This window comes from Siniperca chuatsi, linkage group LG17 (assembly GCF_020085105.1).
Source record: "Siniperca chuatsi isolate FFG_IHB_CAS linkage group LG17, ASM2008510v1, whole genome shotgun sequence".
In the NCBI taxonomy this organism is placed as follows: domain Eukaryota; kingdom Metazoa; phylum Chordata; class Actinopteri; order Centrarchiformes; family Sinipercidae; genus Siniperca; species Siniperca chuatsi.
In genome coordinates this window covers 17,758,885-17,785,984 of record NC_058058.1, presented here as the reverse complement: position 1 = coordinate 17,785,984, position 27,100 = coordinate 17,758,885, and the positions used below count along the sequence as shown (strand labels likewise).

Here is a 27,100-nt window from a genome sequence, read left to right as displayed (position 1 = left end):
GTATACTAATACTGCATTTTTTTCCAATGAAAATGGGGGCTGGATGGTTGGACACCCACACAGTCCAATATGAAGGCACATTCAGAGGGAGAGGCAGAGTGGCTACCAGCAGAGGGCAGAATACAACTGCTACAGGTAAACACAACCACGAGTCTCCCAACCCAAAGCATTGTTCTCTTTTTAAGGACTGTAGTGGAGTCATTGTAATTTCACTAAATGTAATTGTATCACAGTATAGTAGTGGTAGTATTTTAGGTTGAGAACATATTATACACATAAATGTATACCCGGTCCGACCTGTATCGGGAGACAAGCGCACAGCGCACCGCCCTCCACATTGCTCAGCTTTTCTGATAGCAACAAGGTGGTTGTGTTACCATGGAGACGTTCCCGGATGAGATCAACAGTGTTTTAGTTTACAGCAACGTGACGGGTATTCCTTAGTCAAAGCACTGACAGGGCATAACTAAATTCTCAGTAGCTTAATTAGTTAGGCCATTTGTACAGTAGAAAAGTGGCAGATTAATATTTAAAAACTCTGCGGTCAACTTTTGCTTCTGACGGTCACTTTTACATAAAACGTTTAAGCTAATGGCACGCAGCAATGCATGGAATCCTGCCGGCATAACGTTACAGAGCGTAGAAGGGAAATTATAGTAACGGTACAACGGTGTTTTTCAGTGGTAGTTTACCAACTGTTACGTTATACTGATAAAAATGGAAATGTCTATCTTTTTTCATTCATACATTCAAGTTATTTGTATTTTTTCCCCTTTCATTGGCAGAAAAGCTGAACAAGATGGAACGCCTGAAGCAGGTAACGTTAACAGTAACTTAGCTAGCTAATGGTTGTTAGTGTTATCTGTTTGGCTACATTTTCATTGTGAAATCTTCCTAATGTGGCTAAATACTTTTTAGTTATATTATAATAGACTGTTTAATATGCTATTTGATACCGTAGTATAGATGACGCTCAGAGTTCGTCTAGCTAGGGTTGCAATTTCAAAATTAAATGCAGTTTCACTGAACAATGTTGATATATGGGCTGATTCTGAAATTAACTATCCATTTATACAAATTTAAAGGAACAATTAAAGGCATGTGTGTTTATCATATTAAGTAAATAATATTTTTGTAATGAAAAAATACAGCGTGTCTTAATTTAATTGCATCTTGTACAGCTTTTGAATCAATAAGACTTGTATATAAAAATGAAGGGATCATAAGGTGTATTTTATGTAATGTGCAAATTAAGTCAAATTAAAGTGTCAGTGGTCCTTTGTATTTATGTCTGAACTACAGATGGAGGATGACTCTATCTACAATATGAGTCAGAGCAGAGAATATTCTGTTCCCCCACCTTTGCCCGTGACTTGTAATGCAGAACCCTCCGAACTGTATCAAGTAAGAATATAAATCACTGTATCATATGAACTAGTGCTTTAGAGAAGCCAGTTTTGCTCAAATATTTGCCAAGATTAACACACTAACGTCTGTGCTATCATACACCATCTTAACATTCAAGCTGTTATTTCATCTCAGATAGTCTTAAGGCACAGTCATCACCCACCCATCCTCCAGACCAATTCTTGGACTCTAGCAGTCCCCTTTAAAGAGCAACATCACCACCGTACTCCCAGTGAGTCTATTGGAAACAACTACAGTCCCTGGGCCCAGGACCTTAAAATTATTAAGCTCCAGCACAGACGACACACTTTCCGCCAACCCTTGGCAAAACCAGCAGGGCCATGTATCCTTTCAAGTTCTTCTCATATCAAACCCTGGTCTGTGTGACTAAGGAAAGCCTTTGTGAAACTATCTGAGATTGCAATGTTCTTTACTTTCTGATCATAATTTATAATGTGAACACTTAAGCTCTGGAAACTTTTGATCTTAATGAGGCTTTCAGCATCAACCCCACCAGGAACGAAACAAGTAATTACACTGAGGAGAAGGTAGTTATGCCCTTAAAGCAACGCATTTCAGCATTAGCTTATTTATCTTTTATGATGTTTGTTTTCTTGAAGCACTTGACCTGATTCGTTCATGCTTTTACAGAGATACATCTTCTCAGGCTTCACTTTCACCTTGGCCAAAGCCTAGATCGAGAAACTTTCCCACTCCCAGTAGCCGTCCTATGAGTCCTAAAGAGCAGCTGGACATAATGAAGAGCCAAGAGGAGAAGATGCAGGCCATGCAGACAGAACCTGATAAGAGAGACCTGGAAGCAAGTATCATTTAATTCAGTAATGAACGTGTCAGTCTGTCAATCTTTTGAGCCTCCTTTTTCTGACACATTGTTGATCTTACCTTTACTCACACAGAGGTATATGTACTACATCACCACTGGTGTCCCCAGCTCTGTGCTGGCTCCCCAGCCACACCAGCAGATGATGAACATCATGTGCCTGCTGCCTCCCGACACTGAGGATAGTAGTAAACACCTACAGATTATGAGGGCAAACATGGAAGAGGAAGTCAAAAGAGATTATTACTTCAGTCTCAAGAAGAGCATAGGTATAAAACAATTAAGTGCCAATGATTCTTTAACGACAGTATTGCTTTATTTATACATCCTAAGCATACGCCACTATCATTTTAACATTAATTTTATAAACAGTCTGACCAAAACAAATGCAGAACTCAACTTCGACTTCAACATTTGCTTCTATCTATACTGTATTTCTGTTAGCACATAATGTTGCATCCATATGGGCTTGAAAAGCTAGTCACTCTTAAAAATGACATCCTGTCAATCTGTTCAATCTATTTTGTCTTCCATGTTATTCCTTGTCAGTGGACTACATTCTGATGGACCCGTCTGAGCGCCAGCGACTGTCCATATCCAGCGTCCCCAAGCCCTTTCCCAGGAGGCTGTTCCGTGCACCAGTGCCCTGGGCAACTAGTTACAAGGAGGCCCACACATGGCAAAGCCAACATCTGTTTACTGTCAGTCACATTATGGTCCTACTTCAGGATGTCTGGCTAAACAGGTAACACAGAAGTGTACTGTGCATTCAGGGAGGGTTAAATTCTATTTTACTTAATCATTCACATCCTACTAGACAGTCTAAACATCTTCATCTTCCTTTATGTTCCAGTAATGTAGCAACATTTTCATTTAGCTAGAGAGACACTGTTTTGTGGAATTCAAACTTACGTATTGTTCATCATTCATTATCTTTGTTTACAGCAGAAATATCTTAAACAAACATTGGTAACTTCCCGACTACAGTGTTGACTGTTGGTCATCTGGAATAAGAAATAATTGTTATATATTTGTTTTTGTTTTTTGTTTTTGTTTTCCTTTTTATTTTGTAGTAGTCTTTCTATCCCTTATTATTTTTATTCAATGTAATTCTGTTTATCTTGTCTTGAGTTTTTAGGAGGTCTTTGTATAAGCTTTTAGCTTCCTACTTCTCCTGCACAAGCTCTTGTTTACTTTGGATTCATGTGTATCTCATTATATGTAAGGTAAAAGTCTGTATATATGTCATATCTTTTAGATTAATTGTATTTTTTAATGTGCAAACAAATAAGATAAATAAAAACTAAAATAAATCTTGTTATCTTGTTTTCAGCTTCTCATCCTTGAGATTTGTTCAACTGGAGGACCTTTTCTCCACCAGACTCCCTCTCCTGCCATCTGAGTTTGAAGAGTTTGTCCAGAGACAGTGCCAAACCACAAGAGATGAACTGGTCCAAAAGTGAGTATTGCCACTTTGCCAGACTATTTCAAAGTGAGATATCTGTCAGTGAGAACATAAGATGATCTCCAGACTTAATCATTGTAGTGTGTCTTCTTATTGGCTTCTACAGTATGAACACAGCCAAGAGAGCTAATCCTGTTGTAGGTGCAGTCTCATGTTTCCACCTTGTCTGCTTTGTCAGACCCATGTCAGGCGGATTCAGGGGATTGCTTTACACACTGCCTCTCTTTAGGATTTCATTGCACCCTTTGTTGCGTGCCTGTTGTTTAGCCTGTTAGACCATGTACAGCCCTGTAGGATGTATGGCTGCATGACTGAAATATGAGCCTTTGTAATTTGTAGAAACTAGCTGCTGTTTGTTTATTTTCATGTTCGTATTTTGCACCCGCTTGGATACCATTATTCTGCATTGTCTCAGTTTCCCATGCCAGCCATACTCAATACAGAGGACATTATGTGTCTCTATGGGGTTGTGTAAATGTCACTAAGAACCAGGGAATAAATAAAGGATATAATAACTGCAGTAAATAGTACAGTCAGTAGAGCTTTTTATTCAGTAGACATCATATAGTGGATTTGAAACAGAAAACTGTACAGGAAGTGCTTCAGGCATTCTATTACCACACATGCTCTTGGAAGGGGGTTATGATTACAGCAAAGAGAAGAATTATGACCAACAGTGTTGGAAAAATCTATTCCAGGCACACGTTTGGATTGGATTTGTGAATTTGAGTTTTCAATTGAAAATAACCCAGATTTTTTTTATGCAGATCAGATCAGTTTTAATCCAGTTTTCACCTCGATTTTATATCAGTATGCTGCCTAAAGTTGTGATTCAGTTCCTGCTGTATAAAAAAAGAAAAAAATCCGGTATCTGTGGCAGTCGCAGGCCTGTTATAAGCCTGGCCTACCTGCCTGCCTACCTGCCTACATGCGCACACTCTGCACTCATTGTGCATGAAAATATGTTTTGGGGGAGTGGCTTTGAAGGTAGGGGGTGGGACTTTTTTCGGTTGGATACTTTCAAAATCTACCTGTCTCTTGCTAGTTTCTCCAACATTACCTACCCTAGCTTTAATGGGTATATTTTTTTTTGTCAGGATTACCTTTCAGTTCTTCTTGCTTGCATGCTTTGATATTAAACACGAAAGAATACTGAACTCATCACGACCATCTTCTTTCAGGTGGCTGCCTCTCTGTGCATCACTTTTTGACACCTTCGAGGACCTATGGTTGCCCCTCATACCCAAGAGTGAGCAGGTGGCTCCAGTCGCTGTCCAGGAGTTCTTCAGCTGTGTGGCTGCTCTCATGTCATTGCAGCTCCGGAGCTTGGTCGTAGAATCATTACAGGACCTGTTATATTTCTTCAGTATACACAAGGTCTGAACAAATATTTTTGGTGTTCCATTTTTTGTTAACACGTTAAAATAGTTGTTGGTCTGTGAGAGGAGCACCCAAATCTACTCTTACTTTTCAGTCTTCACTTTTCCTGTGTTCTATGTTCTTTAGGACGGCAATGACTTTGGCGAGGTGTTTGATGAGATGAAGTACTTCCAGTCTCAGGTGCTGCTGGTTAAACTACAGGTGGATGAGACTCACATTGACTTTAGTCCGAACTTTCAGGAATGTTGGGAGCTCATCCACAGAGCCTTCATGGAAATCATTAAGAGTGCTGAGAAGCTCCCAAGGGTACAGTATCCCCTTAGCACCACAAGCTTTAATGATCTTATTGCCTTATTGTTTTTATACAACAAACTTGTGTATAATCTGTGACTGATATGCTTTGGCCAGGTGGAATGTAACCTCTTTCCCGATATCAAGAACTTGTACCTCCGCACCATCAGTCCTGATGAGTTGCTGGTTACAAACCTAATCAACAAAGCCAAGGACATTTTCCACAAGAACACCGTGGGACCTAAAAAGTAATGAAACAGGAACTGAACTTTCAATTATTCTGATGATGTACCAGCAACTGTAAATGAGCTGCTAATACCGCATCTGATTCTTCAGGTATTTGAATGTATATCAGAAATACAGCAATCTACTGGACCGTACAGCAAAGCAGGAGATATCAGCTTTTCTTAAAGAGAAGCACTCGTTAGAAGAATTTACAAAGGTAATTAAACCTTTCCATCTAAAATCTACACTGAACATTGGAACTGAAACTTTCAACCTTCAGCATTTGCTGTCTACTTGCTTCCAAAATCCTCTCTCCCTTTCTCAATCTTCAGAAAATTGAGAGCATTAATCACATGCGGAATGAGATTGCCTCACTGCACATTACGGTGCCCCTGTCCATGTTTTGTCTGTATGCTGGCAAGCTGAATGATGACCTGTGTGACCGTGCTGAGAGACTGAAAGACAAGATCATCATGTTTGAAGTGGAGGAGAACCAAGAGCTTAACAAGGGGTGAGAGGAAACTCTCTGCCTCCTTAAACCTTTGGAACTTGAACAGCAGAAAGTGTCTGATGGATTCAGCAACTAATTTATTTTCTATATTTAGTTTCAACAGCAAATCAGTCATATACAGTATTTACTTACATTTGAAGAGAGAGAATGTCACCCACAAGCTATTGTTCTTTCCCAGGATCTGTAAAAAGTATGAGGAGATTACTGAGACCATCAGAGGCACCCCACAAACCACAGAGGAGTTGGTGTCTCTCAACCAGTACATTAAAAAGACCAGTGATGTGACCATTCACAAGCTGATAGATGAGATTGATGAGGCAGCATACCGCCTCAGCTTCCTCTTGGAGTATGCCACTCTAGCCTGTATGTGAAACCTCTCGTGGTATTTGCAATTACAGCCAAAAAAAATTACATGTAATGTACACAAATACCACCATAGATTACTTTTTTTTTTTTAGATTTCCTTAATCTTTTTAGCTAAACCTAATCCCTATCCTTTTATACCAATGTTTGAATAAAGCAATTATATCAATCTTTTTTTCCCTCTCTCTTACTCTAGCTGATGATTTAAGGCTGAACTCCCGTGTTTTCCATTGGCCCAATCAGATCCTGACAGAGCTTGAAGACAGCAAGACTCATCTGGCCACCGTGAGACAACAGGCTCAGGGCTATCTCCAAACAAGGTTACTGGAAAAAATACTTTTCCCACTCCTGGTTTGTCCCTCCTCAGATTGACCCAGGGACCACCCAGTCTCCCACATGAGAATTTTTTGGCTCAAAGATGGAAAAGTGCAGTAAATTCAAATGTAGTTAGCTAACTGTTCAGTAAATTTGGCCACAGTCAGTGTTCTCAAACAAACTTACATGCCAAACTAACTATAGTGTCTCCAAAGCCAAAAACTGAAATGACAACTGCTATATCTCCATTTGACTATCTCAGGATAATAGTCTTTGACCAGAGGCTGCAGGATGTGGACAAGGAGATACAGGCCTTTAAGAAGAAGGAAGTGATGAACATGGAGGAGATGAAGAACAATGTGGGAAATCTCACTCAAATCACTGCAAACCTGGAGGCTGCTCTCATTGAACTAGAGGTAAGAGACACTGCACTCTTACTGTGCAAGACTAAAATGTATGTTTTGGATACACAAATACGCATGTGCTTATCCTTCTAATTTGAAAGCTTTGATACCCAAGCAAAACATAGATCTTACTTTATCCTTAAAGTTATGTTTCAGATGGTGTCTGGAAAATGTTTATACCGCTGTCATTTCTACAGGATATCAACAAAGAGCAGACGTTACTGGAGAGGGACCAGAGCCAGTTCCCAATGCTCCAAACTCTGATAGCTGACAAACAGCCATACGAACAGCTCTGGACCACGGCACTACATTTTCAGACCATGTCAGAAATGTGGATGAATGGTAGGTGGCTCACAGTGGGGAAACTACACCCATTTTTTATTTTCTCACAGTTACTTTGTGACTGCATTTTAAAAGGTCTCCACACAGCAAGTGCAAGCAGGATGCACAGCTATTTTCAAATTGGTTGTTGTTACTTCCTTTTTCTTTTAAATCCTAGGTCCTTTCCTACACCTGGATGCTGAGAAAATCTCTGATGAGCTGGACATCATGCAGAGGAACATGCATAAACTGACTAAGTCTTTATCTAATCTTCCTGGGCCTTGTCGTGTGGCCAAAAGCTTCAAAAGCAAGATAGACCAGTTCAAGCAGCACCTACCCATACTGACGACCATCTGTAACCCCGGCATCAAAGGCCGTCACTGGGAGAAAGTCAGCTGATTACATTTTTTTTGTGCTTCATCAGATCAGCTGACATTGATAGAAATCCAGTGTCAAATTCACTTTGTAAGGACTTTCGTCTCCTGTGATCCATGAAGCTGATGTGAATAATTTATTTCTGTCTACAGATTAGCAGCATTGCAGGCTTTGATGTCAAACCGGATGTGAACAGCTCACTGTTGAACATGTTGAACCTGGGGTTTTCCAAGTTCTCTGATAAGTAAGACACATTACTGTCATTACACCATGTTGGAATACATGTAAAGAGCAAAATGAATGTACTGTGTTTAGAGAACTTAGAGAATGTTAATCACACATTTGTTGAGTTGTGGAAATATTCAGCATGAATTCAGCATTCAGAAGGTGATGGAAATTTTTTTTTACCTCTGCCCTAGGTTGGAAGAGATTGGAGCGTCGGCCAGTAAGGAGTACTCTCTGGAAAAATCCCTGGAGAAGATGAAAAATGAATGGGCCATGCTCCGGTTCTCTTTCACTCTATACAGAGATACAGTATGACAAACACAAATACAATCACATACTTTCACAATAGACATGCCACAAACTGAAATGCACATTGTCATTGTAACTTCTTTCAAAGAATTACATCTTGGATGTTGAAATATTACAAGAAATTGACATGTTGGTTATATTGCTGTTACTGTCTTTAACTCAATTTTCCCATGAATTATCATACAGAGCATTGACATCAACTTATATTATATACACTTAATGTTCTGTCATAGGGTACCAGTATTGTGTCAGCAGTGGATGACATCCAAGTGCTTCTTGATGACCACGTTATTAAGACACAGACCATGCGAGGTTCACCTTTCATTAAGCCAATAGAGACTGAATGTAAGGTAAGATGCGGCATCACAAATCACTCTTGGTCCCTTTAAGCAGGTGACACTTATGTAAAGAGAGAAAGCCTTTGCTGTGTCAGTAGGTGTGAATAGTGGATGAAACCATAGTCAACTTGGCTTTGAGAAGATATCGTTGATGTCTCCTTTCTTTCTTTGCTTAAAGAATGGAACAATGGTGATGGCTCATCATACTGTACTATAACACTATCACATTTTCAAAAATAATAAACTGCAGATGAATCACACATATCACTCCTGCTGCTGTAGGATAGATACAGGTGTTTTACTGGATACATCCTACAAACAGCTATGGATGAATTATTGTTACAATTGACAAACTAACACAATTTAGTATTTTGACGTTTAAATGTTTACACCTTTAAAAATGTATGTAAAAGTCAAAGGGCCAAAATTCGACATACATAAAATGAGGTTGTGTGATTTTGGAAGTCTGTGTGTGCACCTCTGCCAAGTAAAGCCACAAAAGTAACTCATGTGTTTGCAATAAGAAGTGGTCTGAGCAGGTTTAAATGCAAGCACAATTTCATGCCAGAACAAGTAACAAAATTGCCTGTTCTGCATAAACTCAACCTCAGCAGTGCCACTCACTATACTCACTATGCACCAGTGAAAGTGGCTTGTTTGGAGCCATAAAATTACCATAAAAACTTGGAACAACCTGTTCAATGAATGCAAGCTAATAAAATCACTACACAGTAATCTTCTGAATCCAACCACTATATACTCTTATTTTTATGGACATGCTTTTATATGATTTTGTTTATACTGCGATTTTGAATATTGTATCATTTTTACCCTGTAATCTTATTTTTTGTGGGTTCTTGCTTTTAATCATTCATTTCTTGAGTATGATGTTGGTTTTGTTAGATTGTTGCATTTTGTAAACTATACTTTAGAAATGCGAGACACAGCAATAGCTTGCTGTTGCTATAATTGTGTTATTCTCACCATTACTTTCCTACCTAGCAATGGGAGGAAAAGCTGCTGAGTATGCAGGACATCCTTGACTCCATGTTGAGGTGTCAAGCTACTTGGCTCTACCTTGAACCCATCTTCAGCTCTGAGGACATCATTGCCCAGATGCCTGAGGAGGGACGCAAGTTTGCCATTGTGGACGGCTACTGGAAGAACATCATCGCTGAGGCGGTAAGATCCTCTTGACACACAACCTCCTGTTTTAGCTAGAAAATTGAGTTTCATGCACTTTGCTTCACTTTGGCTTCTGTGTGATTTCACTGACCCAGGTTAAGGATACACGTGTGCTGGTGGCTACAGGCCAGCCCAACATGCTGGAACGGCTACAGGAGTCTAATGTGTTCCTGGATGACATCCAAAAAGGCCTCAATACCTACCTGGAAAAAAAGAGGCTCTATTTCCCAAGGTTTTGACCACTAGTACTATCCTATGTCCTATAATAGTACATTATAATTACAGAACATTCAATTGACACAGTGAGTACTTAAATTAACGTTCTTTCTAAGGGTCTTTTCAAGTGGTTGCTTTGTTTCCTCTCTCCTCTTCATCATATTCCCAGGTTCTTCTTCCTGTCCAATGACGAGCTGCTGGAGATCCTGTCACAGACCAAAGACCCACTGTGTGTACAGCCCCACCTGAAGAAGTGCTTTGAGGGCATCGCCAAACTGGAGTTCACCGAGGACATGGCGATCACTGGCATGATCAGCTCTGAGAAGGAGACTGTGCCTTTCACAGAAAAGATTTATCCAGCCCAAGCCAAGGTATGGAACAGACACTGTTTTTATACATCGTGTCAGTAGTTGTTTCATTTATTTTGACATTAAATATATATATGTGTATATCTATTTTATATTCTTATATTTCTGTTTTGTTAACACTGTTTTGTTGGACATAACATGATTGCTATACATATGTGGTGGACTGTTGCTGTCTGATTTTTAGGGTATGGTAGAGAAGTGGCTACTACAGGTGGAGAACCTAATGCTCAGGAGTGTTCAACATGTCATCCATCAAGGAGTGATTCAGTATACGGAGGTATTTGGGGATATAACTTTATTTTTTAATCTGTGATGAGCTTAAGTTGACTGATAATAGATGTAGGCAAGTCATAGCTATACTGGGGACTGGGATGTTTATGAATGATATGATGTTTTTTTTTATAAAACCAGCCATCAGCAGTATTAAAAGCAAAATCATCTTTAAAATGGGGTGATAAAAGGTGAATGTTGGTTCAGATCAAGCGTTTTCCACAAGTATAAGCAGTGTAAAAACCTCATCTCTACTGTGTGATTTTATTTGTTATTTTTGCTGTAGGTGCCCAGGAAGAAGTGGGTGTTGCAGTGGCCTGGCCAGGTTGTCATTTGTGCCTCCTCCATCTTTTGGACTACTGAAGTATCTGAAGCCATCCAGACCAACTCTCTGCCTGTCAGTCTTTAGATCCACCAGTACATCCACTGCTAACTTCCACAGAGAAAGACAACTTCTAAGCCCAAAAATTACATCATTATTACATTGTAGTCTAACCTGTGTACTGATTCTCCATTCCACCCAAAGGCCTATGTGGAGAAGTGCAACGCCCAGATAGCTGACATTGTGGAGCTGGTGCGTGGGAAGCTGCCAGGAGGAGCAAGGATGACCCTTGGTGCTCTTACTGTTATAGATGTTCATGGTAATATAACTGTTATTTTAAAGGCATAATATGTTTTCTCTTGATTAAATTTAGCTTGCAGAAAATCTTGTGCTGTTTTCTCTTCTAGCTCGAGATGTTGTAGCAAAACTGGCAGAGGACCGCATCTCCTCACTGAATGACTTTGCATGGATTTCTCAGCTGCGTTACTTCTGGGAGGGTGGAGAAGTGATGCTGCGCATGATCACCACCTGCTTGAAATATGGCTATGAATATCTGGGCAATTCCCCCCGTCTTGTAATTACACCGCTTACTGACCGCTGCTACAGGTAACTTACAGTTTATTTGATCCCTTATCCTTGGCTATGGGTGGAGAGCTGCAAAATACAATGTCATTGTAAAATTTACTGTTGGCAGATTCCAACATCATGTAACTCAAATTACCAAGATGTGAAGTTCTTTCATTGTATCATTTGGTCAAATGACTTTGTGCTACACCAGAACTCTAATGGGGGCTTTGAAGTTGAACTTGGGGGGAGCTCCTGAAGGTCCTGCAGGAACTGGCAAGACTGAGACCACAAAAGATCTGGCAAAAGCCTTGGCTAAACAGGTACACGGTTAACATTAAAAACATTAAAGTATTTTTTTTCCTTAATACTGACATTAAAGCTATTATTTGTTTCTAGTGCGTGGTGTTCAATTGCTCTGATGGTCTGGACTACAAGGCCATGAGTAAGTTCTTCAAAGGACTGGCTCAGTCTGGCGCTTGGGCCTGCTTTGATGAGTTCAATCGTATTGAGGTGAGCACAACTATTGTTATACTGGTCAAATCTGTGTATATCTGTTAAATCAAATGACCCAAATATCCCATCTGCCTTAACTGAATAGTAGCTTAAGATTAGTTAACAAAGATTCTATTAATAATAGATGTAGTATTGTTTTTGTGTTGTTGATGTTAATGATACAATTTGAATGGTCAGTTTGGCCTTCCACATTAGACATTATAGATTTGGAATCAAGTTTGCACAACCACATATTAACAAACTGTTTTCCTCTAACTCAGAAACCTAGCCAAATTTAGATTCTTTCCAACTCAGCAGGATGTAGAGACGTTGCTTTTGCTTTTATGCCAAGTTGATTGGATTATTTCAATATACATTTTCTAAAAAACTAAGAAATGGCGGAATATATCTCCAGTCTGCCATCTGCGTTAAACTAGCTCAGTTTTTCTTATAGAGTCCAAGTACAAGCACCTTTTTATATGTCAGAATATCCATCATTTCATATCCTGTCTTGTGCTCTCTCATCTTCTTCTGCAAAAATTTACCATGTAAAAAGCATGCCCCTAGGATTAGCAATAATTTACCTGAACACAAAATGTTTTATTTTTAACCATGACAGAAAAAACACATGGGATTACCTGTTGTGTATCCACGCAATTAGATAGCAAACATACCTGTAGTTGTTTTGTGGTTTCATAACAATGTTATGCAAATGAATGTTGAATATTGTATATTTTTCTTTCTCAGTCACAATGCTTTCTAATTATTGTGTTTGCAGAAGGCTGTAACATAAATGCATATTAATTTATACATTTGTTCACTTAGTTTCTCATAATGTGTTTGTGTGTGTGTCACAGGTGGAGGTGCTCTCTGTGGTGGCACAGCAGGTCCTCTGCATACAACAGGCCATTGGCAAGAATCTGAAGACCTTCATGTTTGAGGGGACAGAGCTGTCACTCAACCCAACCTGCTCTGTGTTCATCACCATGAACCCTGGTTACGCTGGCAGGGCCGAGCTCCCTGACAACCTAAAGGTGCGTCGCTGTAACACAGTAGTATAGTCTTAAAGGTCCAGTGTGTAACATTTAGGAGGATCTATTGGCAGAAATGGAATATTTATAGGTAGTATAGTCTTAAAGGTGCAGTGTTTAACATTTAGAATGAGGATCTATCTACAGAGAAATGGAATATTTATAGGTATGTTTTCATTAGTGTATAAGCAAATGTGCCTGTTCAGAATTACTCGTGATGTGAATGACTGATCATAAAACAATCCTACTGACACTCATTGGAAATGTAATAGTTCGGTACGTGTATCGTCGGAGAAAATCCGTACTTCATTTGTAATTAAAACGAAAAAAAAGTAATTCTGTTTTGTTTTAATTCGGTGTTCATTATGAAAGTTGTTGTAAAAATACACACATACAGAGTATATAATATAAAAAATAATAAATTATTTTGAAATCACAGTGTAATCCTCTGTTATAGAGTTTTCTATCTTTAACTTAGACTACTAGTATATTGTGTTGTAAATAATGTTGAAAAAAAAACTTTGCAAAAAAAACTTGCCTGTTGTCTCTTTATACACCCATGGGCTGTGTCAAGTAAAATGTTCACACGTGCGTGGTACCAATTGGGTAGTAATAAGTATGGCCATGTGCTGAACGGATCGGGTAGCCGGTGTCGGCACGGGTACTGACAGGTCCCATTCTATGGAGCCCGCCATGTTGAACTGCCATGTTTCTACAGTAGCCCAGAATGGACAAACCAAACACTGGCTCTAGATCGGGCCTTCCGCGACTTTCACGGCCACTGTAGTTTCTCCTACACGCATGGACAGCGAGCGATATTCAGTTAGCTTCAATCTGCAACTTCACCACTAGATGCCACTACATCCTACACACTGGTCCTTTAAACATCACTCAACAGTGCAGAATGTGATGATGAAGAAGAAATGGGAAAAGTGTAAAATATACTTGAGAGACTAAGATGCTGGAACTGGATGTATACCTGTCAATCTTTTCTTATAGGCTCTTTTCCGTACAGTGGCTATGATGGTGCCAGACTATGGTCTCATTGGAGAAATCTCATTGTATTCCATGGGCTTCATTGAATCTCGCAGGTATGTGTGAATGATTTCCTGGACAGAATATTTTTAGTAGGTATATTTTTTTCTGGGCTGGACTTAGCTCTCGGTTGGTTCATTCACCAAGCTTCAAACATCTCAAATTACAATTTTATTGACAGTCTTGCTCAGAAGATCGTGGCCACCTATCGTTTGTGCTCCGAGCAGCTGTCTTCACAACACCACTATGACTACGGTATGCGAGCTGTGAAGTCTGTGCTGACTGCAGCAGGGAATCTGAAGCTTAAGTACCCAGAGGAGAATGAGAGCGTGCTGTTGCTTAGGGCACTGATGGACGTCAACATGGCCAAGTTTCTAGCACAGGATGTGCCACTGTTTCAGGTGAAAAAATTTGCACCAAATCCAATTGCATGTCTATCTATGCATCAGTTGGTTTAGTAATTATTCAGTTCTATTCTCCCGCTGCTTCCCACAGGGTATCATCTCTGATTTATTCCCTGGTGTGGTCCTTCCAAAACCAGACTATGATCTCCTCCTCAAGGCTCTTAATGAAAATATTGCTAGGCTCAATCTCCAGCCTGTCCCGTGGTTCATTGGCAAAATTATCCAGGTACCAAAGAGGAGTACTGCTTTGTAAGACTTAAGAGTCATAAAAGTTGTTTGGCTAGTATATACTTCATTCTCAAAAAATTTATTTGTGATTGTATATAGGTGTATGAGATGATGTTGGTACGCCATGGTTTCATGATAGTAGGAGACCCCTTAGGAGGAAAGACTTCTGCATATCAAGTTCTTGCTGCTGCCCTTGGAGACCTTTATGAAGGTACGTATTTTAATTAACACTCATCTTCTAGTTGCCACCATGTTTTTGAACATAAATTGGCCTCTAGCAAGCCATTAGCAAAGATATGATTTTGTTTCAGTTTTGAATTTTTTGCATTCCACTTTTTCAGCCAAGCTCATGGAGGAGTTTGCAGTGAATTACTGCATCATCAACCCCAAGGCCATCACCATGGGCCAGCTGTATGGCTGCTTCGATCCAGTCAGCCATGAGTGGTCTGATGGTGTGCTGGCCACCTCCTTCAGGGATCAGTCTATCTCCACCTCAGAAAATCGACAGTGGATCATCTTTGATGGGCCCATTGATGCTGTCTGGATTGAGAACATGAATACTGTACTGGATGACAACAAGAAGGTACTGGCCATTTTGATGCCTTCCTCACTGTAGTTTTTTCTTACTGCTGTTTTTCCGGATGTTAAATGCAGATAGCCATTAGTTAGTCAATTGGTTGGTCAGGCTTTCTGGTCATTGAAACATCCACAACAAGTTATCTAAACAACTGCTGGCCAGATTTAATTAAATTTGGTGTGGACATTCATATTTTTTGTAAAGGATTTAACTTCAATTTACAGCCTTTAAATAAGAAGCCTCTGTCTCATTCACTCTATTCTCTGCTAGCTTTGTTTGATGAGTGGTGAGATTATCCAGATGAGTTCCAAGATGAGTCTGATCTTTGAACCTGCTGATCTGGAGCAAGCCTCTCCGGCTACCGTCAGTAGGTAAGTAACAGACAGAAGCTGCACCAGCAACTGTGGTATATAAATAGAAAGCATACGTTTTGAAAGTCTGAGAAAAAATGACTGTATTGTGGTTTTTGAATGTAACCATCTGTCTGAAGGTGTGGTATGATCTACATGGAACCTCATCAGCTTGGCTGGTCTCCTCTCAGAGATTCCTACATGAACACACTCCCTGAAAGCCTGAGCACTGAACACAGAGAACTGGTGAGATTACAAACATGCATCTTTTAAGTGGCTCATCGATGGCCTTTTACGGTTTATGTTACTTTTATGTCCTTTAAGACGTCATATGATGTGTCTTATATCTGCTTCTTTGCTCTTTTGTCCCACAGATCGTGGACCTGTTTGATTGGCTAGTTCAGCCGTGTCTGGACTTTATAGACAAGGAGTGTCGCTTTGTGATTCAAACATCTCCCATTCACTTGGCCTACAGTCTAATGAAGTTGTACACCTGCCTGATGGGTTAGTAAGAATGACATTTAATTGATAGTTTATACATATTTCTTTTTGTCAGTGTGTGTGTGTGTTAACATTACAATCCATTGTCTACACCCAGATGAAATTTCTACATCAGGAGACAATGGTGCACAGATGTCCAGCCAGCAGATAACCATGTGGCTGCAGGGTCTGTTCCTATTCGCGGTTGTATGGACTCTGGGTGGGACCATCACTGGGGGCAGTCGTAAGAAGTTTGATGTATTCTACCGCAATCTGATCATGGGCATGGACGTTGAGCACCCTCGGTCTAAGAGTATCAAACTCAAAAAGAACAACATCTTCCCAGAGAGAGGTCACAAAATTAAAAAAATTATTATGTATATAGTTACTATGCCAATTAAAAATCTGCCTTTTTAACATTAGTAATGCATGATGTTTACTTATTGTTTTGCAGGCATGGTCTATGACTACTACTTTCATAAGGATGGACAAGGACAGTGGAATGTATGGACTGATTCAATCACAAATGAAGAAAATGTCATTCCAGTTGGAGCCAATGTGAGTGTGTTTAAGTCACAGGTTACTGCTGCTAAAGATGCCACTGTATATGTCTATGTTCGCTGAAACTCTGAAACTCTTATCCTTACCAGGTGTCAGACCTCATCATACCAACCATGGAGACGGCGCGTCAGCTTTTTTTCCTGCGTACCTACCTGGCACATGAAATACCCATGCTGTTTGTTGGGCCCACTGGCACTGGCAAATCTGTCATCAACAAAAGCTTCTTGGTAACGCTGCCTAAAGAACAGTACACACCAAACTGTATCAACTTCTCAGCCCGAACCTCAGCAAATCAGACTCAAGACATCATCATGGCCAAGCTGGACCGAAGAAGGAAGGGCGTGTTTGGACCTCCTATGGGAAAGAAGTGTGTCGTCTATGTTGGTAAAGATGGATGCACATACAGTATAATCCCATACTTTTGGGTTAAAAGTGTATAATTGAGTTAAGGTGTCATATATTAAAAAGTGTTCGATAGTCCTTCATTGATTATTATTGTTACCTCTTCTACACAGATGATCTGAACATGCCAGCTAAGGAAATCTACGGTGCCCAACCCCCAATCGAGCTGCTGAGGCAGTGGATTGACCATCATCACTGGTATGACATGAAGGACACCTCCACACTAAACATAGTGGATGTGCTGTTTCTGTCTGCAATGGGGCCTCCTGGTGGTGGGAAAAATGACATTACAGGTATTGTTGAAATAATTATTTATTCAATATTAGTACTTTCATTAAGGAAAAGCAGCAGTCATAAGGTTTACTGCAATTAACAAAATGTGTGAAATGCTAGGCCGCTTCACCCGCCACTTGAATATCATCTCAATTGATTCCTTTGATGATGAAACACTGACCAAGATATTCAGCTCCATTACTGACTGGCACTTCAGCAAGGGCTTTGATGCCTCATTCTACAGGTACCTCAAATATCTATTAGAATGTCATACAGTGGTAGAATGATATAAATTATCCATGTCAGAAAGATGTACTGTATTTTGTCTTATGTCCAAGGCTAGGCAAGATCATGGTCCAGGCCACCAAGGCAGTCTATAAGGATACCATGGACAGCTTCCTCCCCACCCCATCTAAGTCCCACTACATCTTCAACCTGCGGGACTTTGCTCGAGTGATACGAGGTGTGCTCCTGGCTCCACCTACACACATGCAGGTAAGAGTGGAAATAATAGTGAAATGTTTAAATGAATTGCTCTGAATTGCTGTATCTCTTCCTCATGTGTGTTGGCCATTTATGCCAGGATGGAGACAAACTGATCCGCCTGTGGATCCATGAGGTCTACCGTGTTTTCTATGACCGACTCATTGACAATGATGATAAGGAGACATTCTTTTGCATCGTCAAAGAGAGAACCTCAAACTTCTTTAAGCAGAATATGGAAAAGGTACTTATTTGATTAGTGCACACACACACTCCCCGACATAATTTCAGCAAAGTCAAAACAACAGTTTTTCAGTTATGTCATTCTGCATGATATCTCACAAATTATGAACAAATATGTGGAATTTGTGAATAAAAAGCACTTACAAAAAGATCAGTTTAGTAGATTTGGGTCGAAACCAGTTTAAAGGGTTTCCGCTGTTAGATCAATTTTGTCCTTCAATAACTACTTCTGCATTCATGTGGTAGTAGAAAAGTACACATTTAAGGATTTCTAAGTCAGCTAGGTACTAAACAGCACTGTATTTTTATTTTCAGAAAGTCAGACCCACATAAACAATAAATAAGCAAACTATTAGGGATTCTGCTGCTTTGTGTAGTGTAGTGCAGTGTGGTCTAGATTTGAAACTGTAGCTTCTGTGTTTAATCCTAAATCTCTCCTATTGTTGTCTAGCTCCTTAGCCATCTCAGCCCTGATGGCAAGGTAGTGGACGAGAGCATCCGTAGCTTGTTCTTCGGTGACTATGCTAAGCCTGATTCCGATGTTAATGCCTACGATGAAATCACAGACTTATGTGCCTTACAAGAAGTGATGGAGTTCTACCTGGATGAGTACAACAACTGCAGCAAGGCACCCATGTCCCTTGTAATGTTCAAATTTGCCATTGAGCACATTTCCCGCATCTGCCGCGTGCTGAAACAAGACAATGGTCACCTTCTACTCGTCGGCATTGGTGGTTCAGGGCGTCAGAGCACCACTAAGCTGGGCACCTTCATCAATGATTACGTCCTGTTCCAGATTGAGTTGACCAAGAACTACAGCATGTCAGACTGGCGTGATGACCTGAAGCGAATAATGCTTAAAGCAGGCATCGAGGGAAAGAACCTGGTGTTCCTGTTCAATGACAGCCAAATTAAGGATGAGGCCATGTTAGAAGACATCAACATGCTACTTAACACTGGTGATGTGCCGAACATCTTTGCTGCGGATGAACGTGCTGACATCATTGAGAAAGTGCAGGGAATCGCCCGGATGGAGGGCAAAAAACTTGATGCCACTCCGCTCTCAATGTACAACTTCTTCATTGACCGTGTGAAGGCAAACCTTCACATTGTGCTAGGTAGGCACCTTAACGTGACCTTTTTCTTTTTTTGATTGAAGTTTTAGTAAGTAATTGTAACTGGGAATTATTGTATTCAACAGCCATGAGTCCTATCGGTGATGCATTTAGGAACCGTCTTAGGATGTTCCCCTCACTTATCAACTGCTGCACCATTGACTGGTTCCATGCATGGCCAAATGATGCTCTGGAGATGGTGGCCCACAAGTTCCTAGAGGATGTGGAAATGGACAGCGACATCAGACTGGAGTAAGGACTTAAAAATGATGCAAGAAAAAAAAAAGTAGTACTTGTTCCAGCTGCTTAACAGTGGCATGGACTTAATTTGCATATAGCACTGTGTAGTATGCCCACATTTTGTTTTGTTTTCTGTGATCTCAGGGTGGTGGAGATGTGCAAGACCTTCCAGACAAGTGTCAGAGACATGTCTCAAAGGTACTTCTCCAGACTGAGGAGACACAACTATGTCACACCCACCTCCTACCTTGAACTCATCCTCACCTTCAAAAGTCTGCTCAATGCCAAGAGGAATGAAATGGATACTGCGAGGAACCGCTATATTGTTGGTCTCCAGAAACTGGAGTTTGCTGCATCTCAGGTGATGCACCCTGTCAAGCAATATTACCTTGAATGTTACCTTATTTCTCTGACCAAATTAATGACATATCATCATCCAATTTGATACTATGTTCACAGGTATCAGTGATGCAGGAGGAGCTGACAGCCTTGCAGCCAGAGCTCATCCAGACCTCAGCTGAAACAGATAAGATGATGGTTAAGATAGAGGGGGAAACAGTGGAGGTGGACGCTAAGAAAGAACTTGTGTCTGCTGATGAGAAAGTGGCTAATGAAGCCGCAGCTGCAGCCCAAGCCATTAAGGTATACGTGTATTTCAGGAGCAATGATACATTTTGCCAGTGCAAAAATGGCCATGATTTATGTAGTATTCAAATCTTTTTTTCTAAAATATATCTGCCAGTTGTTTTCAAAAAGTAAAAAATAATACAGTAGATATTTGCATTATTTTAGTTTGCATCCATTTACATATTTAGACCCTGATTGTTGAGTACTGGTTGTCTTTCAGGATGAGTGTGAGGGAGACTTGGCAGAAGCAATGCCTGCATTGGAGGCTGCCCTGTCAGCCCTGGACACCTTAAAACCTGCAGACATTACAGTAGTTAAGTCTATGCAGAACCCACCAGGTCTAGTCAAACTAGTCATGGAGTCCATCTGTATCATGAAGGGCATCAAACCTGAGAGAAAACCTGATCCTAGTGGCTCAGGTAAGGTCATAGCTTTGAAAGAATGATTTTGATATGGCATTATTCTCATTGACAGAGATTTATAAAGATGTATATTGTACTTTTGAATATACAAATATTCAGCTCAATATAAAATGTGATAACAGTATTACTATTTCAAATAAATATGTTGCAGGTAAGATGGTTGAGGACTTCTGGGGGCCCTCTAAGAAGCTCCTTGGAGACCTGAAGTTTTTGGAAAACCTCAAAGCATACGACAAAGACAACATTCCTGCCCCACACATCAAGAAAATCAGAGATAAGTTCATTGACAACCCTGAGTTCCAGCCCTCTGTTATTAAAAATGTCTCCTCGGCATGTGAGGGTCTCTGTAAATGGGTGCGAGCAATGGAAGTGTATGAGCGTGTAGCCAAAGTGGTAGCCCCTAAAAAGAGAGACTAAAGCTGGCTGAGGATGAGCTGGCTGTACAGATGAAAATGTTGACTGTGAAAAGAGCTGAGCTGAAAAAAGTTGAGGACAGACTGCAGAGCCTGAATGATGACTTGGATGCCATGATCAACAAGAAGAAAGAACTGGAGGACAACATTGAATTGTGTTCTCAGAAGCTGATCAGGGCAGAGAAGCTGATAGGAGGATTGGGTGGCGAGAAAGACAGGTGGACAGAGGCTGCAAGGCAACTAGGAATTAGGTATATCTATATATATATATATATATATATATATATATATATGTGTGTGTGTGTGTGTATATTAATCTTCACTATTAGTCATGATGTGTGGTGTGGTGTGCCTAAATTTTAATATTAATCAGATCGGTACTATGTTTCCCTTCTGCAGATACACCAACCTGACAGGTGACATACTCCTCTCTTCGGGAACTGTATCTTACCTTGGGGCATTTACAGTAGACTACCGTATAGAGTGCCAGGAGCAGTGGCATATCCTGTGTCAAGAGAAGAAAATCCCCTGCTCTGAGGACTTCACCCTCAGCAACACTCTGGGTAACCAGGTAGCCATCAGGGCATGGCAGATTGCTGGACTGCCAGTGGACTCCTTCTCCACAGACAATGGTATCATTGTCTTTAACTCCCGTCGGTGGCCCTTAATGATTGACCCTCAAGGTCAGGCCAACAAGTGGATCAAAAACATGGAGAAGGCTAATAAACTTGCTGTCATCAAACTGTCTGATGGAAACTATGTGAGAATCTTGGAGAACTGCATCCAGTTTGGAACCCCAGTTCTTTTGGAGAACATTGGAGAGGACCTTGACCCGGTACTCGAACCTGTGTTGCTGAAGCAGACCTTCAAACACCAGGGTGTCGAGTACATGAAGATAGGAGAGAATATTGTGGAATATTCTAAAGACTTTTTGTTCTACATGACCACTGGACTGAGGAACCCTCATTACCTTCCAGAGGTGGCAGTCAAAGTATGTCTGCTGAACTTTATGATCACGCCACAAGGCCTACAGGACCAGCTTTTAGGGCTTGTAGCAGCCAAAGAGAAACCTGAGCTGGAAGAGAAGAAGAACCAGCTCATTCTGGAGAGTGCTGCCAACAACAAGCAGCTGAAGGAAATTGAGGATAAGATCTTACAAGTGCTGTCCTCTTCCAAGGGGAACATCCTCGAGGATGAGACTGCCATTAAGATCTTGTCATCCTCCAAAATCCTCTCTGAGGAGATCTCAGAGAAGCAAAAAATTGCCAGTGTCACAGAGAGAGAGATTGATGACACTCGCATGGGTTACCGTCCTGTGGCTGAGCACTCCTCCATTTTGTTTTTCTGTATCTCAGAATTGGCCAACATCGAGCCTATGTACCAGTACTCCCTGACCTGGTTCATCAACCTATACCTTTATTCCATTGCCCAGAGCTTGAAGAGCGATGATGTGGCTGAAAGGATCAACAACATTGTTGAGCACTTTACCCTCAGTATCTACAATAATGTGTGCCGCTCTCTTTTTGAGAAGGACAAACTGCTTTTCTCCCTGCTGCTCACTGTAGGCATTATGCAGGGTAAGGGCCAGGTTGACGACCAAGTCTGGCGCTTCCTTCTAACAGGCGGCCTTGCTTTGGATAACCCTTACCCCAACCCTGCTCCAGAGTGGCTGTCTCACAAGTCATGGTCTGAAATTGTTAGGGCGTCCAAACTTCCAAACCTGGATGGTTTCTTTGAACATGTCCAAAACAACATCTCCAAATGGAAGAAGCTCTATGATTCAGGAAGGCCCCATAAAGACCAGTTACCTGACCAGTGGAGTAAGTTGTTGGGGATAGACAGAATGGTAGTAGTCAGGTGCTTCAGGCCAGATAAAATGGTTCCAGCTGTGCAGGATTTCATAGAGGATAACATGGGACAGGCTTACATTGAACCACCCCCCTTTGACCTGGCAGGGAGTTACAAAGACTCCAATTGCTGCTCTCCTCTCATCTTTGTATTGTCACCAGGATCTGATCCAACTGCAGGTGATTATTCGAAGACTTGTGACCTTTCTACATTTTAACACACAATAGCCCCACACCGTTTAGTCAAACTGTAATGCACAATTAAATACAGAAGGAAACTTGGTTCAGAAGTGACTCCTGGTTTTATTTTTGAATGCCAAAAGGCTTTAATAGAGCATTGCATTGTTTCTTCAGGTCTGCTGAAGTTTGCTGATGACCTAGAAATGGGGGGCAGTAAGACCCAAACCATTTCTCTCGGACAGGGACAAGGACCCATAGCAGCTGAGATGATTGACAAAGCCATCAAAGAGGGCACCTGGGTGGTACTGCAGAACTGCCACCTGGCCACCAGCTGGATGCCCGCTCTGGAGAGGATCTGTGAGGAAACCATTAACCCAGAGAGCACACACCCAGGCTTTAGGTAATAGATTCCACACACTGAGTTTAACTGAAACACGTTCTTGCATGAAGAAGACGATAAAGGCAAGTATCTTTCCCTCTCCCCAGGTTGTGGTTAACCAGTTATCCATCCGACAAGTTCCCAGTCAGTATCCTGCAGAATGGGCTGAAGATGACCAATGAGCCTCCTAAAGGAATAAGAGCCAACCTGTTACGTTCCTACCTGAGTCACCCCATCTCTGACCCGTCCTTCTTTGGCAGCTCCAAGAAACAGGTTATTTGGCAGAAGCTCCTATTTGGTCTCACCTTCTTCCACGCTCTAGTACAGGAAAGGAGGAACTTTGGACCTCTGGGTGAGAAATATAAACTTTATTTCTCATCTGCTGGTTGACCATTGTGTGATGACATGTCTTTTTTTAACCCTGGATCTTTTTAATGTGGTTTGAAGTTTTTCATTCATGCTTAAATGTAAAAACAATCCTGCTGCTGTTGTTTGTCCATTTTCTCTCAGGGTGGAATATTCCCTATGAGTTTAATGAGTCTGACCTGAGGATCAGTATGAGGCAGATCCAGATGTTCCTGGATGAATATGATGAGGTTCCACTGGAGGCCCTCTCATACCTTACAGGTGAGACTTTCATAGTTGTTAACACAGCAGAGCATTTATTTACACCAATGAAATTGGCAGCAGGGTGATATTCCGAGTAGGTAGGTCACCCTTTAATCACAGGCTGATCGTACCGTAAATCTTAGGGCAGGTGTATTTGTTTTTGATTTTTGAATATTTGAACTTTATCACTCCCCCCTCTCTCTTTGCATATATAAAAATGTGTATATAGTAACATGGCTAAAACTTGATAAAACCTCTCAATCACAACAATGTCTTCTTCTCAGGTGAGTGCAACTATGGGGGCAGGGTGACAGATGATAAAGACAGGCGTCTGCTGCTGTCGCTTCTGTCCATCTTCTACAGTTGGGAGCTGATAGAGCAGGAGTGCTGCCACCTGTGTGAGGGAGATCTGTATTATGTCCCAGCTCATGGCCCCTACCAGGTACTGTCAGAGCACTGGCCAGTTTCTAATCAGTGCTACAACTGCCATATCCATCATTATCAGTGATATGACATAAAGCAGACAAAACATGTCTTCATATGTCATTATGTTTCAAATGAAACACAACAGCAGCTGATTTCACTGTTTACCCAGAGGACGATTAATTATTTTAATCACAGTGTAATATTTGTCTGGAATAAAATTTAGAGAATGTTGGGCCTTGAGGGCCCAGTGTTGTAGATCACTGTTATAAGTCAAGCAATTCTTTAATCATCATATCATAGATTAATTTTTTTAAATGTTTTTCTTTATTCCAGACGTATGTTACCTACATTCGCAGTCTTCCAATTTGTGCCGATCCCTGTGTGTTCGGACTTCATAGCAACGCTGACATCACAAAGGATAATCAAGAGACCAATCAGCTCCTGGATGGAGTGCTGCTGACTCTGCCCAGGCAGAAGGGAGGCGGGGCTAAGTCTCCTCAGGTTTGCACTGCCTTTTGTCTGAAGCATTTTGGCTTGTGCTAATTTCCCTGAGGAAACTATAAATGCAGACTTGTTGTCTTATATTCAGGCTTTGTGTTGTCGTCTGTGTTATAGGAAGTGGTAGATGAGCTTGCAGAAGACATCCTGTCTAAGCTGCCAACAGACTTTGACATACAAATGGTGATTGAAAAATACCCAGTCATGTATGAGGAGTCTATGAATACTGTTTTGAGGCAGGAAATCATACGCTTTAACAGGTAATAACAACTTGTGCTGCTGTGCAATTAAATATTCATGTTGGAAAAAGACAAAAAAAGGACAGACTCTAATTACCAATAACTCATGTTCATTGATCATTTTGTGCAGGACACACTGATGAAATCCTTTACAATCAATACTTGATCACATTCATCTCCTCCTTGACAGACTCACTCACGTGGTGCGCGTCAGCTTGATAAACATCCGCAAAGCTTTGAAGGGCCAGATCATTATGTCTGCCGAACTTGAGAACGTCTTCAACAGTATGCTGGTGGGCAAGGTGCCCGTCATGTGGGCAGCCAAGTCATACCCCTCTCTCAAGCCAATGGGGAGCTACGTGACTGATCTCTTAGCCAGGCTGCAGTTCCTACAAGTAAGAATTATGATTGCTTTGGGTCACACAGACCTCGAGCGAAGGTGGAATATGACTGGCACGATGAATGTAGCACATACTAAGTAGTTCAAGTCCAATAGCATATATGAACAGTTTGCTTGGTCTTAAGAGAAATTGTTTGAATATGCATAATGAATAAAATTATAAACACCTTCAGTATGTGTTAGCAAAAAACAAACAAAGCTGACATCGCAATACACTTTACAATACAATACAATACAATCAGATTGTAGTAAAGTAACACCGGCTGTATAGAGAATTGATTTTTTTAATATGCTAATACCTACGCATATAATTGGATGTCTGTCTTGACAGGACTGGATAGATAACGGCCCACCCACAGTCTTCTGGCTGTCTGGCTTCTACTTCACACAGTCATTTCTTACTGGAGTGGCTCAGAATTTTGCCAGGAAGTACACCATCCCCATAGACTACATTGGCTTTGAATTTGAGGCATGTAATTATTTTGCTAACCTTTCTCACTGTTTTTGGTCATATTCAATCATAATGATTTAATAATAACAGGGGTATATAGGGTGGATATTCATACTCTGATTTGTGTTCCAGGTAACGAAAGAGGAGACCAATATGGATGAGAAGCCAGAGGACGGGGCCTATGTTAAGGGTCTTTTCATGGAGGGGGCGCGCTGGGACAGAGAGAACATGGTCATTGGAGAGTCCCTCCCCAAGATCCTCTATGACTCTTTGCCCATCATAAAGCTCAAACCAGGAGAAATGGCCAAGTTTAAACATGAAAACATTTATGTTTGTCCTGTCTATAAAACCAGCGCCCGCAGGGGGACCTTGTCCACCACTGGCCACTCCACCAACTATGTCATGTCCATCGAGCTGCCCTCTGACAAGCCACAGAAACACTGGATTAACCGCGGAGTGGCATGCCTCTGCCAGCTGGATGCCTAAGAAGTAGCATCAACTGATTCAATATTTTGAACTATTAAAAAAACTGTATATGCCAAAGAAAGTTTACGTGTTTGTATGCCAAAGCAACACAGGTATAAACTGTCACATGTAGAGGTTCTAGAGCTTGGTTGTAAGTACATTTGTCCCTTATCAGCAACCATCACCGCAATCGAAACATCTTTTTTTTCATAGTGAATGACAATGAAATTTCATGGGTAAGTACAGTAAATAGAAGATTAATGGATGTGGAGAATGTATTTTAAAACTTATAGATATTGTACTTTATGTTAAAAAAAACTATTCAATATTTACAATGCGTTTCAGACTGATTCAAGTCAAAGGGACTAGTAACTTATGGCACTGCATAATGAAAAGAGCTGGTACTGATGTGTTTGCACTATGATGCACTTTACAAATCTATTTTCTATGTGTTTTTTTTGTTTCAGAGTGGGTGGTGGGTTATTACAAAGATTTGTTACTTGATAATAAAGTCAACATAATGTCAAAACAA

General features: G+C 40.8%; 1 protein-coding gene across 1 annotated transcript; it reads left to right on the top strand.

Annotated features, from left to right (window-relative positions):
- Positions 1-432: 432 nt before the first annotated feature.
- On the top strand, positions 433-27,100 carry dnah3 (dynein axonemal heavy chain 3). The gene is given in 64 exon segments (XM_044172208.1): positions 433-662; positions 786-817; positions 1,303-1,404; positions 1,543-1,750; positions 1,910-1,955; positions 2,059-2,227; positions 2,325-2,517; positions 2,798-2,993; positions 3,582-3,707; positions 4,895-5,090; positions 5,220-5,399; positions 5,502-5,632; positions 5,721-5,826; positions 5,942-6,120; positions 6,299-6,483; positions 6,680-6,803; positions 7,061-7,214; positions 7,400-7,544; positions 7,702-7,913; positions 8,051-8,142; positions 8,318-8,432; positions 8,666-8,782; positions 9,773-9,952; positions 10,051-10,187; positions 10,341-10,542; positions 10,724-10,816; positions 11,096-11,206; positions 11,336-11,450; positions 11,539-11,737; positions 11,910-12,018; positions 12,095-12,208; positions 13,048-13,224; positions 14,221-14,312; positions 14,438-14,657; positions 14,752-14,886; positions 14,988-15,099; positions 15,230-15,471; positions 15,736-15,836; positions 15,956-16,061; positions 16,190-16,319; positions 16,414-16,647; positions 16,750-16,853; positions 16,946-17,240; positions 17,372-17,551; positions 17,652-17,775; positions 17,870-18,026; positions 18,115-18,258; positions 18,709-19,375; positions 19,459-19,624; positions 19,757-19,973; positions 20,072-20,254; positions 20,460-20,658; positions 20,813-21,064; positions 21,067-21,325; positions 21,474-23,101; positions 23,276-23,501; positions 23,588-23,832; positions 23,991-24,107; positions 24,374-24,531; positions 24,849-25,016; positions 25,131-25,273; positions 25,443-25,647; positions 25,984-26,121; positions 26,236-27,100. Coding segments are annotated over 63 exon segments (12,132 nt in total). The 5' UTR covers positions 433-662; positions 786-799; the 3' UTR covers positions 26,590-27,100.